The sequence below is a fragment of the Pyrgilauda ruficollis genome, unplaced genomic scaffold (assembly GCF_017590135.1).
Source record: "Pyrgilauda ruficollis isolate IOZ18807 unplaced genomic scaffold, ASM1759013v1 scaffold3, whole genome shotgun sequence".
NCBI classification, from domain to species: domain Eukaryota; kingdom Metazoa; phylum Chordata; class Aves; order Passeriformes; family Passeridae; genus Pyrgilauda; species Pyrgilauda ruficollis.
Window position 1 is genome coordinate 17,115,797 of NW_024524377.1, and position 18,586 is coordinate 17,134,382.

Genomic DNA, 18,586 nt, shown 5'->3' on the forward strand with positions numbered 1-18,586 from the left:
CAAAAATTTTTTTTCCTTTTTAAAAATCCCCCCCCCCCCCCCAGTTAGATATGAATGGAAAAACCTCCATTATAATCAGCAATAGTAAGGTTTGCCTTGAACTGTAAAGCAGGAAATAAGAGCTTGCTGTTCTGTGAGTGATCCAAATCAGCTCCATTCCAATTTACAGGAGTTTTACACTGAAAAATTCCTAATGGCTGACTTTATACTACTCTTCCTGTCTAGTACAGAGCTTGCTTCCAAAACAGCAAAGACAAATAAAAATTTTACAATCAGGATAGCCTTCTTGCAAAGGATTGATCCTCAATGACTCCTAAATCACTAGTGCAACATCCATGCCTGTAGTGAGCTGACTCACATCACAAATTACACATCTCCACTCTTACCCATTTTTCCCCTTTTTCACTGTAAACACTGATTTTAGGAAGCCGATCAATCAGTTGAAAAAAGCGTGCAGCAGATGTTTTGGCTTTGGCATAGTTTGGGGTATAGGAAGAAGCTCTTCCCAAAGCAGTTCCACTGGTGACAATTGCAGAGATCACCCTGTGGGGAAGGAGGAAACGGTCATTCTTGGGAAGTCATCAGGAAACTGAACACCACATTGAGTCCAGAACCTTTAGAGACCTGTTTGTGGCTCTGAGCAGGCTCTCACCTGAACACAAAGCTGTAATGGAGTCCTTCATTGTCAACAAGAAATCCCCCATATCGATAAGAGACGGAGTTGGCAATGAACACAATGCTCTGGGCAAAGCCAAAGCAGAGTCCATACACATGTGCTTTTTTGATTGCAGCTCTGTAGGGCATATCCAGGTGCTTCTCAAAATTGTCAATAAACATTTTCTCTTTTCCTATCCCAGCTACTGTTCTGATGTTAGAGAGAGCTTCACTGGCAATCTGGAAAAGGGCTGGGGGGGGAAAAAAAGGGTAAAAGCTCCTAATTTTTACTTGGAAATGTAGAATGTGGTCTCACAAGTGCATGATACTTTCATGAACTCAGGACACTGATGCAATATATAAATTCCTTCAAACATGATACAAAGTGGCCCAAACATCAGACAGCCTAAAGAGACTTTTCCTACAAGCAATTTCCTATTCATTTCCTTGAGAGCAATGATCTGCCTGCTCCACTGGAGCTGTTACTGTAAGCACTTTTAGGGAATCAGGCACCTGCTCTCACTTATGACTTATTTCACATAAGGTGAATAAATGTGACACCCACAAAAGGAAAAATTGTTTTAGGAACTTCTTTGGTTGCATGGATTTATTAATTAAATATGTTTATTTCAATTGTTTTGTGACTTTTAGCAATAGTCGAAAAAAGAGTTAAACCCCAACTTCCATTTCATAAATTGAATCCACTTGAATTTAGTAAGTTTCCTCACCTGCTCACCCTCCCTCCCTCTCATGTCCAAAAGGCTGATGAGGTGGAACATATGAATCTTCAGTGACACAATTTCCAAGATTTTTACCTTGTTACATAGGCTAAGAGTAAGCAAATGCTTGCCTATGCACATAGAAAAATGCAACACTGGAAATTATGAGACAATCACCACAGAAACTTGTGTGGAACTTTTATTAGTTGTAGGCTTCATATTTTAATTTATTGACAGAATTTCGGTATATATCCCAAGAAAAGAGTACCACAATTTCATCTGCAGAAGTAAATTAATGGCTTGTTTGGTCCTAATTTCACCCTTTTAATCTCAAATAATTTTACTAAGAAATTGTTTTAAAATGTTGTCGTTTGCTTGGATTTTGATAGTAGATTCATAATGCAACACATTGCTTTGGGAGGCAAGTGTGGTATTATAGCTTATGAATGTTTTCAGCATGTAGGAAAAGATCTGAATGTAGACAATCAGGAATCCAGTTTTAAGGGGGGTTTTTTTCTGACCAAAATTGAGAGTCAATGCCTTGCATTATCATTCAATGTGAAGGAACAGATAATAGATATTTTGAATTGGATTGTGCAGACATTTTCCATGTTTAGCATGGCTCATGAGCAATCACTTTGGAAGGAAGAATTCAGTGTTTTTAGCATTTGGATGCAGTACTGGCAAATAAATTAGAAAATAACACCAGACACAATCAATCATCACCAAAACTGCTGAAGCATTGCTTAAAATATGACTTCATCATAGCCTCTGGGTTTTTCTATTGAGTAAGAGCTGTTGCCTTGACTCATTAGTGAAGTTTCTCTCCTTGTCAAGAAGTATTTTGATTTACGACTTTTGTAAATAATTATTTTGGGTGTGGGCAATTGTTCAGGTCCTAATTCTTAAGGTGGGAAGGCCTATGAGCTTAATTCTTAAGCTGGTGCGACCCACCAAAGGAACAACTGTCCTCTCTAAAATCCATGTACTGATTTGTGGTTCAGTGCCAGATTCTCAGGTGCGAGAATTTCTAGGTGAACAGCTATCACTGCTTTCTGAGGACAGCTTAATCACAGGTCATCAGCAAATGGGAGTTTAAATAAAACCCAACAAAGGTGAACCACACTGCCGCGAGATCTACGTCTACCACTTCAGTAACTTTTGCAAGGTCAGTCACATTCCATGCAGCAAGTGCTTTTGCAGTTACGGAGTTCCCATTGCTGTTTCAGTAGTTTAACAAGCTGAAATATTTCAACTTATTCACAAAGCATTGCCAGTTTCACGACATTTGAATTACTGATGGTCCCCTTTCATCTAACTGCGACTGCAAATATAAATTAGTTTTTAAACAGCATTACCCGTCCAGTGGCTTCCAGTGCTTTCTTGTCCTGTGAGGCAAATCCTGTCAGCATTTTAGCCTGCACAGCTCCAGATAAAGCCAAAAATGGCAGGAAACACATTATTACCAAACTCAGTTTCCAGCTGAAGTAGAAGGCGATGACCATGGCCACCCCAATGTTAGTAAAGGAATTGACAATCATTCCTATCTGCGATCCAGTTGCCTTTGAAGAAAAGAAACAGAAATCATTGATTTGTACTTCAAAAACAAATTAAACAAATCTTCCTATAAAACTTTAGAAAACTGTAAATTAAAATAACATAAGACACTAACAGCTAGACTGCACTGGAATTTAGCCAGTCTGGATATACTGTTTTTAGTTAATTGGATCAAGAGCAGGACTGAAAATGTCCAATATTCCTTTGATCCACCAATTTTTTCATTGAGAATTCAGAAGATTGTTTCTACTGTTTGTGAGAAATATAATGTAATTATTGAAATCTGTTGCCTTGGTTCCCTGGAGAAGCACTCATCTGAATACACTGTTTAGCCTCTACATTTATCCATGTAGATATAAATAATCAACAGGACTATTTTATAGCTTAGCTATTAACAACAAACCCTCAGCAGTGCTAAAATCAGTAAGCAACATCACTGAAAAGGGCTGAAACAAAGTTGTATTTCTGCCTAATCCCTTTATTAAGGAAAAAAGTTAAATACAGCTTTGACATCATCTTTATTGAATACATTTGTCTGCTCCTTATGTACTTCAACAATGCTATTCTTTCTAATAGACTTATTTACTCAAAAGTAATTTTCTTTCATAGCAGTAAACAGCATTCTAAATAGGAACTATATTGCTGTGTATTAGAATAAAAATGTACATTTGATATCCTTGATGATTTTCAGTCAAACTCATTTGCTGGGTATGAACTTGGCAGCACAAAATGCTCATCATCTCCTCTCTGACCTGCAGCAAGGTCTGTGTCAGGCAGTGAAAGGTGCAGGGTACTTCTGCACAGGTAGCTCTGGTCTCCCTCACCCCCTGCACGCTGTGGGCTGGATGGCTGTGCCTCACTGTTGTGCTTCAAATAAAGATGTCCCTTAGGACATCACATGGTTCAGTCAGAGTTTTACAAGTTTATTTATTTCAATTAAAAGATACCCTGTGAGATTTGCAGCAGGTTTCCCTGATTCTGTAGAAATTGCTGCTGACAGGGCTTTTGGAAACCTCTTCTCTAAAACCCCCGTTGACTTACAATCTTCAGTCAAGCTGAAACATGGCAATTTTTGCAACAAAAGAAATCTGTACATCTCCTTCCTTGTTTCTAGAAAATTGCTTGCATTGCAGCCCAGCAAAATGGCATCTGACTCACTTCTACCTAAGGATCTGTTCAGATAAGGAACATATATAGCTCAGCATGATTTAACCCTCAGCCACTAAGGAACACAATGCATGCAGCTAGTGTCTCACTTTCCCAAATACTGAAACTGGCTGCAGGAGTCCCAGCCGGAGCACCAGCCAGTACTGCAGAAGTGGGTTGTCAGTTTAGATCAAAATTGCCACAACATGCACAATACTATGCTGAGAACTGGAAAACATGGTTATTAATGACTGTCACTAACATATTATTTTGACATGTTTTTGAAATAAACACTTTAACATTGTGGCAAAAAGCTAATTCTTCTCCAGAAAAAAAAAAAAAATCAAACTCCTGCACTGGGTGTTCCCATTCCATTGTTGGTTGATATTTTATTGATTTTTCTGTTCTTTTTTGTACTTTCAGGGTATACCATATACTACCATTGGTTCCATGCTGGCAGAAATAGCTTAATTGGCTTACCAAGAACTGATCTACACTGATCTGGCTGGTTGCATGGTAGCTAATTTCTGTGACAACATGCCAAAAGAGGCCTTCAGTCAGTGTCTGTAGTAAAATGATTCATAAGGCGCCAGGTCTTACCCCTTGGACCTGTGAGGCATCTGTTGCAAGCCTGGTAGTCAAAGCACCGGGGCTGTTCTTCCGGTCATCAAACCAACCAATGTCTTGCCCAAGCATAGCCTGGAAACCAATTTTCCTTAACCGTCTTGTAAGCAGCTCACCAGACTTGGCAAAGGTGTATCCCTGGGGTACATGAAAATAAAAACAGACTGTACACAGAGAGACACCCACCAAGAAAGGGTGCAAAATCAAAAATATCTATTACTAAATTGGACTATTACCTGGAGAAACTGTGTGAAAAATGAAAGAACTCCGACTAAGACAAAGAGCACACAGACACCGTTGATCTGGGTTTTTTGCTTTTCTTCATCAAGAATGGAGAAGGTCTTTGAAAAGAAATAAATAGAAATGTTAGTTTTGCTGTGTGTGACATATGTACTTGATTCCCAATTGCCAAGTGCAGAAACCCATTCTGCAACCAAAGCCAGAATACAGAGTTCTCCCTCACCCCCTGCAAAGGTCTGATTCCTTATTTTTCCTAAGGTGACCCTGGATTAAAACATAATGGGATTTACTCCTGTTAACCAATGAGTTCAGTATGCTTGGTGTCTGCACGCACTACTCCTATTTGTGGCCTATCCCTGGTTATAATTAACCACTCACCCCCCACTGTAAATAATGATAACCAGAGAATGTCAATGTAATAAACAGCATAGCAACAAAGCAACAGTAAAATCTGTCCTGTAGAATCAAACTATCCCATTCTGCAGCTGTCCTAACATGGTCAGTTATGTTTTCAATCTGTGTTCTTTATTAAAAAAGTAAAAAAAAAACCACTGACCATGGCAACATGCAGCATGGACAATAGCAGCAGGTTTATAAAAAAGAAAGATTTGTTGCTGAGGTGTCCATATTCAGATCATGTAAGTCTCAGCAGTTTTAGTGTGGACTCTCATCTAGAGCCATGGACTCCATGCCCAGTAGGAGTGAGAGCACACCTTTCAGTTGGGTTTCACTGGAAAGGATCCATACTCTGAGAATTCCACAGGGAAAACCAAAGCATAAGTAAAAGAAATTACTGAAAACTTTGTTCAAAAGGTACATACACAGTATTATCTAGCTCTTCACTGACTTTTTGGGACTTATTTCTGAAAATCTTCAGGGCAGACTTAGCTAAATTTATCCTTTCACTTCATAGCTGTGGGGATTTTTCCCTCACTTCCCCAGCATATTTGTCCCAGAGTAGAAGCCCACGTGTCTGACACAACAACATTGCAGATATTTGGGCAGATCTGAAAGCAGATGTATATTCCATCTGCCTGACTGCTTTGGCATCAGACAGAAATATTTTAAATTTATGAATAATAAAACACAGATATTGGACTTCCCTCATGTTCATTACAGCTTGCTTTTTCTTGCAGCCTCTCTTCTTTGATAGACTGAGGCCGTCAAAAGTAGAAGTTCATCCTTGGCAATGAAGGTATTTAGTATCGTTAGCCCCAGACCTCCCAAGGTCTAGAAGACTCCTCTCCAAAGGAATCAAAGGTAAGATTCACTGTGGAATGCGTATAGCAGTGTCTCACCTGCTGTCTAGTGAAAGCCACAGTCCTTGACATGAGGTCTGGACACTCAAAAAGTGTTTGGAGGTGGTACACCTATGCCTAAAGGCATTAGGCAAAAAGGTTAAGTGGATCAACAAGGCCTGGAACAACCTTTTTTTCTCCTGCTCATGGGATCTTACTTAAATGCAAAACTGCAAGTAAATGTAATTCGAAGTTCTAAGCAACTTCCTAGTGAGGAATGTCTAAACCAAAACAATACTCGCAAAAAACCAAACAACAAAAGGTCAGTCTTTTTTTTTATAGACTCTGACACTGTTCTTAGAATCCTTTTCTACCAGGAGCTCAAATGCTGGGTCATTCATTCATTCATTTGCTTTTTCCTGCCCGTAAGGTTTTTGACCTCCAACATCTGTCTACCTTTTAGGGCATATATTTTTGCACCCATGTGTACCTATCATGACCTATGCAAGTGAGTGGGAAGCACAAGTTTTATCCTACATCACATGAGTACCAAAACCACAAAAAACCCATGGTATTCCCATTTTGTTCTCAGTGAATGTGTTGTTTACTTAATAAGATACAGCTTGAACAGATGGGATTTCTCTACCCTAATTCTTGAAAATTCAGGACACTTTCCTAGGCACCAGTTAGAGCAGCACTGAATATCTTCAGGCAGCCCTGCAGTTTCCCACCAACTTGGCATTTCCCCAGAAAGCTTTTACACAAAAGGGGACGCATCCTTTTTTCTATCACCACAAGTTTTTGAAGAAATAAACACTCATGGCTGAACTTGACAAGTTTCAAGAGAGGTGGTAGTAGTGGATCTTGATAATATTGTATCTTTTAGTGAATGCTAAAGTTTAAAGCATATTCCTACTTCCTGCTTCCAAACCTACTGATACCAGCCTACTCTCTGCTGGTGGCTGTGAACCCAGGTAAAATTACCTACTTCTCCCTAGGCATTCTGCAGGAATCAGGCAGCAAAAAGGTGCTTGAAATATGTAAACAAAAAAAGTGAAGTATTTTTTAGATCTGATCCAAAGCTTTCTCAAAGGCTTTCCAAGTCTGCATAATAAAATTCTGCAGAGAATGACCTTTGCATGTGTCTCTCTCCACTGTACCTGCATGTGAGGTATTTTTTGTCTCATCTAAAATAAACTGTATGCAAGTACAGAAACCCATTCCCAACAGTTCCTGGAAAATGAACAAAAGAGATAATGAAGAACACATGACAAATAGTGATAAGCTTACTCCTTCAAAGAGCTCTAATGATAGTTTGATGACAGTGATATTTATATCTCTACTGAATAATTGTTTACCGGCAAGAAGGTTAACCCCATTTTCATTATGAGATCTAAAGATTTGCCAAAACATGTCAAGTTGTGCATCATATATTCACTCTCCTCTGTTTCAGAGCTAAAATACACTTTAAAATGTTACCATAACATACCCCAAGAATCTGACTGAATAACAAAGCATAGAGTGGATTGACTGCTCCATTCACAGCTGCTGCCAGAGATCCAAGCACCAGGTATGGCCATTCAGAGGCATTGTATTTCAAAATTCTGGTAAATGGTACAGGCTTGGCATCTTCCTCCACAACAGATTCCTAAAAAGAAAAAACAGGTTGCATTTCTGAAGTGAATGCATTCCATCAATGATGCTCTCCCTTTGACAGTGAGATAAAATAGTTAGCCAAGTTTGTTACACTAGTGACCCAAATAGCTGCTCTAGCTTTGGACAGGAGGGGCAAAGACAGCTGCTGTCTGGAGCTCTTTTGGAGCTCTAATAAGTCAAGTTTACTTAAAAAAAGTTTACTTAAAAAAAGTTACTGAAATAAACAATAAACTTTACCATCTCTGGGGAAAAAGAGAGATATTCATATCTTTTGCAGCTCTAATTGTTCCAGCTGCAGAGGTTATTTACAACCAGTTTGAGATTTTATGCCACTGAAACTCAGGCCATTCCCTTTCAGCTGTCTCCAGATAAGGTGTGATGAAATATTCAGTGCCAAAACGTAAATTCCCTCCTCACAAGCAGCTTTTTCTGTCACTCATTCAATCACTTAAATACTATTTTAAAGTGAGTGACCACACTGATCAGACTGCATCAAATTAACAGGTATGTGAGATCATTAAAACAGGAGAGATTTCAGAGTGACAGCTGGATTCAGGCTTTTTACATGGTAATTATGCCTGCCCTCTGTGAAACATCCTCAGACTATATGCTGAATTCCCATAATTATGCCCAGTAAGGGCAGAATATTCATCATCAAATTATAACTTATCCTTCAGTTTGATTTGTGCAGAATTTTTTTAACACCTTGTGTGCTCAGCCCTGCTCATCTCCCTCAATTTTGCTTTTTGTCATTTAATTCAGCTTTTAGGAATGTATGTTTTTCAATTAAATCTACAACATATATAAATTTACCAAAAGGTAGAGAGCAAATACCAAAATTTCTCTGCTAGAAATTTATATGGAGCAATAATCAAAACAGCCATCAAAATGCAGCCTAGAGTTTACAGAGAGATAAGAATTGAAGCTGTGGTTTTGTTTAAGGAGAGAAAAGGATCAAGCCAAGATGTACCTGCCAAGAACTCTTAAGCTACAAGCACATAGGTACAGGTGAGCATTAATGAGTAATATAACCTATTCAGTTGAAAATTTCATAACAAACTATTGGACCTGACCTTTTTTGCTTTTCCATCATCTTCTCCATAAGAAGGCGTAAGATAGGTAGACTCTGCAGAATCTCCTCCAATAGACAGTGGAGGGTCAGGGACCACGTTAGAGAGCTGGGATCTTGAGCGCTGCCGAAGTGAAGCTCTGCAGAGAGAACAGAAATGGCCTGCTATTTACAGCTTAGTAAAAACAATAACTGCTTGCAAGCAGGTACAGTTTTCATGTCAGTTAAATCCAAATGCACTGAAGCAATTCATAGGAAACCCACAGACATATTCTTTCTTGAATATGTTCTCTCAACTTCTTGGGAAGAAAGTATCTCACCAATGGGGACAAATACTTTTCAAAATCATATTCCACTCACACCACTCAGACATTGTCTTAGATGACAATGTACTGTGTATTTGTTAAGTAAAACTGTGGTGTGTTCTACTACACTCGCAAAAGTTATTAAGACACGAAGTCAAATCACTGTTACCACTGCCAGTAATTCAGCCTAGCAAAACAGGAAGCTGAAACAAAGCACCTCTCTCTCTGACAAAACATAACTGTGTAATGTAAGAGATGTATTCATTTGCACATGCCTGACATAGGCTTGGCCTGGAAGAAATAGTAAGTGTCTAGGTACAAGAAAGTCTGGCTGTAAAATACTTTAACTTTCATCAAGTAGAAGCCATAATAGAAATATGCTTGTGGATTGCATTGATTTCTCAAATAACTGCACAAGAAGTAATTTTTCAAACAACTGGACAGAAAGTGCATTAGATATTACAACTAAGGCTGTATGTTAGTAATATCAAAACCAGAACATTAACAGAGTAGATCAAAATTGGAGAGAATGTACTATGGATAGAAAGGACCAAAATAAACAGCCTTGCTGTTTATCCATGGATTTCAATCAGTAACATTATTACTCAAGCTATTTCTTTGCAAGAGAACTCTATCTCAGTAAACTGTTTGCAGCCCCTCAACCCTCTTTTACACAGCACACAGAATAGCTATTTATTAGGATTTTGGAATAGTGGGATGAAGTAGAAACATTGAGAGTAGTCTGGAAACATTGTGATTTACAACCATTTTTAAGACTCACCGCAAACTGGCCTGATAGCTTCCCCTGCTGAATGACTGGACATTCTCAAGATTTGGCTCAACCACATTATTCTCTGCTGCTGCAAAATACAGTATACAGAGCTCTGAAGTTAGTGCCAAAATTGAAGACAACCTAAATACACTGTGGTTGTGCAAAAAAGTGCATAGCCTCCAAGTTATAAATGGAATACTTTGTAGAAGGAAAGGGGTGTAATATAACCTTGCTACTCAACCTACATGTTTCACAAGTTTTATATTTGTATTTGACATAATGCAGTTAGCTGAATATTAGCCCAATGACCATCTCACTTTGAATGTGACTACTAAAGCATATTTACCTATTTTAACTCTGCAATCACTCTCTTATTTCAAGATAATAATATCCAATGCATGCTTCACAAAAATACAACAGATTATCTATTGAACCTTAATTTCCAGAAGCTTTGATTCAAATCTGCCTCTAGCAAAACAAATAGGATAACTTCAGCATAGTCTGTAATGTGCCTGAATTCCAAACACAGCAGAACTGGACTTTTGGCACTCAGTGGAGTTATAAAATGATGGATACTTCAGGTCAGAACTAATGGTTCAGAGCAGACTTATATAAGGAAGGTCTTTCAGTGCATATGCAGGAAAAACACTTTGGCCAGGGCTATCAGTGTATTACCTCTATGAATGATAAAATTCAGCCATAAAAGCAGAACAAAAAAAAAAGCAGCTACTAGCCCTTATAAAAAAGAGGAAAAAAAAAAAAAGAAAAAAGAAAAAGAAAATCTGCATTCTGTGGGATTTCACATTATTTTATAAAAGAAAACAAAATGCTTACTTTGTGTTTCTTCTCTGTTAGGTGCTTCTCCTTTGCTTTGTAAGGTCACCAACATGAAATAAACCCCTTTCCTCTGCAAGAGTTCCTCGTGAGTTCCTCTCTCTACAGCCCTGCCGTGCTCAAACCCGACGATGACGTCGGCGGCTTTGATGGCTGACAGGCGGTGAGCGATGGAGATCGCTGTGCGGCCGAGGCGAGCCTGAGGGAGACAACAACAGCCCCACTCCCAGCACAGCACACTGACATGCTGGCAATGAGCACTGCAACCTAAAGGCTCGTCAGATTAACTGGAGTCCTTCTAGTGGGTTCAGCCCACTTTGACTTTAGCTCAATCCACAGCCCACAGAGAAGCATCTGTTTCTGGGCAAAGGGAGCTATAGGTTTCTGTTGATGTCCCAAGGTAAGTAAAAATTATTCTCAGTCCATAATACTAAGGTTCTACTTGTACCTATAAAACAGTTATTAAGAAATGCGTCTGACTGATTTGTTGCAATTTAGGAGCACCCTCTGCAGAGTGCATTATAAATAACTTCTGCCCTTTCGAGTCTGATTTTTGCTATACTGTAGCAAACCTTATGAAGTGCTTCTTGGACAATTGCTTCACTTTCATTATCCAGTGCTGATGTAGCCATATCCAGGAGCAGGATTTTGGGGTTTCGCACCAAAGCTCGAGCAATAGCTATCCTCTGTTTTTGACCTCCACTCATCTGGCTTCCACCCTCTCCAACATGAGTGTCAAATTTCTGTGTGAAGGAAAAAAGATTAAAGAGGTAAGAAAAAAGCCTGTTAAGATCCTTGTGAAGGTATTGGTAAGATGTCTCAGATTTGTCCTTGGAGTAGACTTTAAACAAAAACATTGTTAATGCAGCAGTTTCAAAGAGCAACAGGTGAAATAACTTTCTCCATAATATACAAAATCATTTTGCATGAATCAGGTTTTCAACCCCATGCCAAAAGTATGCGCTGGTTAAAAAGGTGAGATGTTCTGGTTCAGCTTGAAACAGCTATATCAGCAGAAGCTGAAATGGAGAGGAATCACCCCACCCACTCTCCATCAGATGACTCATAAGCAAACTTTTCCTGGCCTTGTCTACTGATGACCTGTAACTCATGAACACTGTGTCTGTGCTTCATGGATACCATACTCTGGCAGCATTGGGTTCAGGTAGACAATTAACACACAAAGCCTGGCATATTGAGAGACAGGATCATTATATTCACTTAGAGCTTAATCTTTTTTATTCCTCCATTTCCATGAAATAAATAGGGGCCTTTGAACAGCCTTTCAGTGAATAGTTTCCTGGAAGCCTTGAAATGCAAAGATGGAGGATAAAGACAATGTACTAATATTAGTTAATGGTACTTGAATCATGTCAATAATCATGTCACTGTTGCAACATGTCATTTTCAGAAGCTACTTGGCAAAATAATATTCTAGAAAAGTAGAGAGCTTGATACTACCCAATTTGGGCTTTGTAAGGAGGAATTATTGAAGCCCTGTCATCATCAGGGAAGAAACTGGAGAAGGAACCTCCAGCTGGCTTACAGAGCCTGTACAAGGAGGTGAGGTTGTGAGCATCAGTACGGATGAGTGAAGTAACAAATGCTAGCTAGTGAGAGGCTGAGCTCTACATTGCTTTTGGCCTGAACAGAAACAGATCTCCAAAACATGAAAAATACAAATGTTAAACCATGCTATGATTATTACCATGATATTGAATGTTGTGTAAATGATTCCTGAAGAACTAATACTCAGGGTTGTATTTTGGGGTGGGGGTGGATGTTTGCTTTTATAACCTCATGGCATACATGTAGAAAGACCTAAATAACTATAGTCAAAGGAAAGGTTGTTGCCTCCTATCTGTATTAATCTTCTGTCCGTCCACTTGAGCATAAATTGCTGCAGGCTAGGAGGGACAAAAGGACAAAAATATTCTTTTTTGCTTATCAAATTCTGCCAAACATTTTCCAAGGCAGAGCATACCTGTGGTAAGTCCATGATGAAATTGTAAGCATTGGCCTGTTTGGCTGCTTTGATTATGTCTTCCATGGTAGCCTCGTCCCGCCCGTAGCGAATGTTCTCTGCAATCGTGGTGGCAAAGAGCACTGGCTCTTGTTCAACTATGCCAATCTGTGAGCGCAGCCACTGAATATTCAGGGAACGAATGTCATGGCCATCCAGGGTAATCTACAATTAGAACATGGACACAAGATCAGGAAAAAAATCAGGGACATTATGCCCTCCACTTCAGAGACAAAGAAAGACACAGTGGAAGTGAAGGGCCTGTGATGCTGTGTTTCCATAACCAGCATAAAAATCAGCTTTCAGATACAGAAGGTGGCAAAGCAGTGGCAGTAGTGTTAGCTCTTGGAGTTGTGCTCTTTGATTTCCTTTCCCATTTCTGCTTGGCATCAGAAATAAAACCAGGTGAAAAGTAATCATGAAAGTGATGATTATGTTATTTACAGTAATTTGTTTCTTTGTGTTTTATATATTCAAATACAGGTCAACATGTATGTGATTATGTGTTCCTATTTGATACAGGAACACATAAATGGAAGGAGATTTTCAACAGCTATAATTCGTATTCTTAGTCAAGCCATTACTAAGTGGTAATTGCATATACTGAAGTGATATTATGGGTTAATGTTTAAATGTTCACTACGGTGCTTTCCAGAAAACATTTGTCACTCCTGAATTATCATTTCTATAGGTATAGTTTTTACACAGATTTAGCACTGAATTTTTATTTTCTCCTAACAGTTTGCTCTTTCACATAATTGTTTTTATAAGACTATTAAGCACAGTTTTATAAAAGAAATGTGCAGGAAGATATTTCACTAATTTAAAAAATAATTAGGAAAAAAAAAAGAAGAAGAAAGAAATTAAAAGGAAGTTAGTAGTCTTCCTTCCCACCTTGGAGAAGAAACCATGCCATTCTTTCAGTTTCTGGAGCCAGAGAAACACATTCTAGGCTGGGACACTCACCATGCCGTCAGTGGGGTCATAGAAACGCTGGATGAGCTGTATTGTTGTACTTTTCCCAGCTCCACTAGGTCCAACAAAAGCTGTTGTCTCTCCTGCTTTAATCACCATATTAAGGTTATCCAAAATCTGGATAGGAAAAAAAAAAAAGAAACAGAATCTATCTATTTTAATTCTCCCACAGTCATACAACCAAGTGAGTACATTCTGTACCTTAAAGTAAAGATTCAAAGCAATTTTACAAAATTCAGAAAAGTATTATGAAGAAAGATGACAAAGCAAGCTACATATGTTTACACTGTTTGAAGACTTTGTAGATGCAGAGCACTCATTTCTGCATCAGGCAGGCAGATTTTGACCTTTAATTGTTCCTGTTGTTCATCATTAAGAACTAGTCAAGTTAATACACTAGAGGAGTTATTAAATTATATTTCCTTTAAAGAACACTCTGTGTGTATTGTGAATGTATGCTACAGCATAAATATTAAGAAAGTAACCATGAAGTTTTGTAGGAAAATCTGATACAACATGTGCTTCCATATTTAGAAGTAATAGCACTAATGTGCTTGTCCAATAACATGCTTTTCCAAGGAGAATTTGTCAATTCAAACACAGGAGTAGAGAAATAGAGGGATATACAGCCTACACTCCATCCCTTTCCTAGCCTTTTAATGGGTCACATGGTGCATCCCCAGGGTAATGGAAGAGTTTTATAAAATCTCCTTGCACCATTCAGTTTATTACTTTGTGTTCTATCTCAAACACATTGATACAAGGGCATCACTGATTGCAAGAGAAGCTGTACACAGGTGAATTTGCCCAGAATTACTGGGAGTTTATGTTCAGCAGCAAGGAATATGCAGATGTGGCAGTGGATATGTCAGAATGGTAAAATAAGCCAAACAGTAAGCAGAAGAACACTTTAATGGAAGAATTATTCAGTCTACTTGAGTCTGGGCTTCTGGAAGATAATCTCTATGGAAAGTCTAGAAATTGATGGCAGAACCAGGATATTTTTCTTGTTTACAATAATTGTGTTCACAGGATGGGTGATGAATAATTACCTTTATGTCTGGTCTGGATGGATAATTGAATGTTACGTTATGAAATTCAATTTCCCCTCGTACTTTATCCAGCTTGTAGCCATCTTCTGACATGCAGTCAATGGTGGGTTTCTAGGATGAAAATTATTGGGTTATTTATTTGCTGTTAAACAGTCACCAGTGATGCAGTAGATAAATACAATACCATACAAAGCCACGGCACTTCTGTTTGAACAGCACTTGGCTGCATGGAGCCAGCTGCAGGCTCTGCCCCAGGGATAGCAGGCAAGGGACATGGAATTGAGGGCCAGAGTGATAGGGGAGTTGTCACTGGTGCGTAGCACAGACAAGGATGCACCCTCTTCTCATTGTAGGCTTACTGCAAATACCACAGCCAACCACTCAGGCAGTTTTAACTGGAACTGAGTAGCTGACTGACAGAGGCATTTTGGCTAAGCTAATTTAGCCAGCTCCTCAGGGATAATATGGCACTACCTCACTCAAAAACATCCTCTCACAGCACCGAACAACCAATTCATTGCTGAAAATTTTCAGGTCTTGCCACTTGGCAATTAAAACATCCATCCTTGTGCACCCAGTGCTAATAGCTGAAATACTGAAGTTTTCCTGGGAAGTGCTTTGGGTCTCCCATACTTTTGGCCAGGTCTTGGGTATTGTGGACTGCTAGACATGATAAAAGAACTAAAAGAAATTTGAAGATAAATAAAATTTTCTAAGGATAGATTTCTGAAGCATGGAATACAAACAGTAAATTAAAACTATAGCAATGAATATTTGATAACTGAAATGTGCATGCTTTTTTAATATAGACTAACAGATTGAAAGGAAAGTTAAAATGAGAAATGTGTATGTTCTAAGATATTAAAAACAGCTACAAGACTGGTTCCACTTCAGGAATATAACTTACTTAAATTCTGATACTAATCTATGAAGAAGTTTCACTGATCCTGCAAATGAGAATCTCAACAGGACTAGCTTTAGTGTCAGGGCAGAGCTGTGCTTGTACTGTCTAATCACAAATCTACAAATGTGGCAAGCAGATGGATCTAATTTTGTCACCCTTTCTCTAGATAGATGAAATGTGACGTTGGTTTGCTTTTTTCCTCTCAGGTTATTTGACTCAGTCTTATCCTGAATATTGTGATTAATCGTTACTGTTGAAACTCTTTATCATTTTACATTTTTTCTCAGAAAACCACATCCCTAATTCATCTCTATTTTCAGTTCATTTTAGAGCTTTAGCTTATGAAGTGTACATGTTTTATCGTTATTGCAGAAATTTGAAAGGTTACTGAAAACTGTTAGCATTACCATAGCTTTATGTGCTCTGTAGAAGACAAGCAGCATTTTAATGTGTTTGCACAGCTTTCAGCACAATAAAGCTTGTCAGTGAACAGAGATAATACATACTTTAAGAAATCAACAGTACATTTCCAACCATTATATTTATAAAGCTATACAAAGGTATCAAGAAAGGAATCAATAAATTTCAGTGGCATCTCAGGGTCTCTCATACAATTATTTCAAGTGTCTGTTTAGATAATATTGTGATTAACATTTGTAACAGCTGCATGACCAGTGCCTGTCCCATTTTTGCTCAGGGTAGCTCTGGGACAGGTGACAGAGGCCACCTTCACCGCTAATGCCAACAGAGCCACAGCTTTTGATGCCATCTGGAGGCTGGGAGCTATGGGATGGTTGCTGCAAGTTTCATTGCAGAGTGGCTATTACTGCCTGCCAGTACACCTTCCACAGGCCAGCACTGATAAGTAATTGCCTGTAAGGAGAAATGGGAACAAGGAACAGCAGCAGCTGAGGTGAAGCTTCAGAACTCAGAACCAGGCCACTTAAGAAATCTGTTCAATGTGGTTTTTGAGCCCATGTGCACCCCACTGGACTTTTCTATTGCACAGTCACTTTTTCTTTAATCAGATTCCTTTTTCCTCATTTACACTGCAGATAAAACTAATACCACTTCAGGCTTATTTAATTTTTTTATTTTTTTTTTTGCACTAGAAAGTAACACAGCTTAGAAATGCATTACTTACTTTATCTATTGTCTCAAAAATGTTTGTTGCAGCCCCACGACCAGTGGCAAAGGCTTCCAGACAGGGAGATGCCTGGCCAAGATTTAATGCTCCTATTAAAACGCCAAAGAAAACCTGAAGAAGTGGAAAAAGAAGTTAACAAAATATGACATCACATTTTTATTATAGCTTACAGCTTAGACAAGCAAACCCAACTACAATAGCTTTATGACTTCTCATGCATCTGCTGAACTGAAGTGATTCACTACATGAGCATTATTAGCCAACAAGAAAGCAAATAAATGCATTTCAGAAGGTATTTTTGCTGTCTTTCACAGCTCTGCTTGAGGCTGAAGTAAAACAACTCGTATTTGTCTTTGCCTAAAAAAGTATGCATCTAGGTATTTACTGAGATGGCAGTGATGTATTTTTAAGCCATCTCAGTTTGACTGCGTGCCTTTTCCTTGTAACAAGGTCTGGAATAGGACATTGGTGGGACATAGATTATTTCAGGGATGCCTTTTACCAGTAAGGAAAAATAGAAAGAAGCTTAAAACACTGTAGTACAATCTTTGTATATTGCAGTTCGTGTCTCATCCAATACTCACAAAGCTTACTTTTGAAGGAAGTACCAGCTATAGAGAATATTTTTTCTGTCTTACAAAGAAATGAACCGTAAGAGTTGCTACCAACACTGGATAAGCCACTTTTTGAGGTGAAATTATTCTATCAGTGTGGGTGGACAGTTTCTACAGGTAGCACATACCCAATGGGCTCATGGTTTTAAGTCCTTTTCTAAGAACCAAAATGAAGAGTTACTCACTAATGACTCTATTCTGAAAGCCCAAGGACCCCCTTTTTGCCTAAGCCTAGGACAACATGAGAGAAAATGAGCAACAGCATCTGCTCTTCCTGGGAAGACTGACGGACAATAAAGGCAGCTGGATACAGTATTCAATATCAGAGGACCCCTGAGTCCAAGAATTCAGCCTTGGTGTGTGACCTTGCGATCAGAAGCAAGTGAAGGTGTAGCACATCAACTAAAATACACAAGTGTTAGAAATTTCCTAAGAGCTGCCAATACTTCATTTCTATGAAAGGTTTTTATTAAGGTTCTTAAATATAGTCAGGAACTAAGACTGCAAATGCTGGCAGGGGCTTCAAAGAACAGAACACTGGAAGGTGATGAACTTAAAGAAGGCAAAGGCTTATTTAGCACTTGTATACCACATAGATGCAAATTATTTCATCGTCTGTTTCTGCATTGTATTGTCAGTACACTTATTCTTCTCAGTGCTACCATATGGGGTGTGCTTTTGAACACTTTTTGACAGGTTTTTTCCTAGAATTTACTCTGCTTTACTTCTCCTTAGTTTTTCAATTACAGTGTTTTGGCAGAACAGGTTATAAGAGTTGGACAATGTCTTTGGTGGAGGCTTTTTGGTCCATTTTGTTGCTTTATTGAACATTCACCCTGCACATAAGGAGACATGGAATGTTATGTCAGGTATGTAACCCTTTGCTCTAGTTTGGCCTGCAAATTCTGCTAAGAAGCAATCAAGCTAAGCTTTTGGATACAACACAAACAGGACTCAGGGTAAATGGGGCAAAGTGTATAAGGAAGCACTACTGTTGAGAAAAAAATAACAGCACATGGGACTCACTTCTCCTTTGCAGTATAATGATGTTTACTGG

The 18,586-nt window shown here is 38.7% G+C and overlaps 1 protein-coding gene and 1 long non-coding RNA gene across 5 annotated transcripts in view; one reads left to right on the top strand and one right to left on the bottom strand.

Annotated features, from left to right (window-relative positions):
- ABCB11 (ATP binding cassette subfamily B member 11) overlaps window positions 1-18,586 on the bottom strand; it is a 39,556-nt gene that overhangs the window by 5,023 nt on the left and 15,947 nt on the right. For 3 of the 4 annotated variants that reach the window (XM_041473390.1, XM_041473391.1, XM_041473392.1), the window contains 14 exons: window positions 16,913-17,026; window positions 14,865-14,975; window positions 13,804-13,929; window positions 12,799-13,002; window positions 11,387-11,557; window positions 10,815-11,013; window positions 9,990-10,068; window positions 8,908-9,043; window positions 7,668-7,826; window positions 4,937-5,041; window positions 4,677-4,838; window positions 2,732-2,935; window positions 653-894; window positions 387-543 (listed from right to left, as the gene is read on the bottom strand). In XM_041473390.1, coding sequence (XP_041329324.1) covers window positions 387-543; window positions 653-894; window positions 2,732-2,935; window positions 4,677-4,838; window positions 4,937-5,041; window positions 7,668-7,826; window positions 8,908-9,043; window positions 9,990-10,068; window positions 10,815-11,013; window positions 11,387-11,557; window positions 12,799-13,002; window positions 13,804-13,929; window positions 14,865-14,975; window positions 16,913-17,026 — 2,169 coding nt within the window. The remainder of the gene's footprint in view (window positions 1-386; window positions 544-652; window positions 895-2,731; window positions 2,936-4,676; window positions 4,839-4,936; window positions 5,042-7,667; window positions 7,827-8,907; window positions 9,044-9,989; window positions 10,069-10,814; window positions 11,014-11,386; window positions 11,558-12,798; window positions 13,003-13,803; window positions 13,930-14,864; window positions 14,976-16,912; window positions 17,027-18,586) is intronic. The other variant, XM_041473393.1, reaches the window with a different exon arrangement.
- Window positions 10,929-17,169, top strand: LOC121356698. Its single transcript, XR_005955612.1, has 3 exons — window positions 10,929-11,214; window positions 11,432-11,584; window positions 16,945-17,169. It is a non-coding gene; the product is annotated as an uncharacterized LOC121356698 (long non-coding RNA).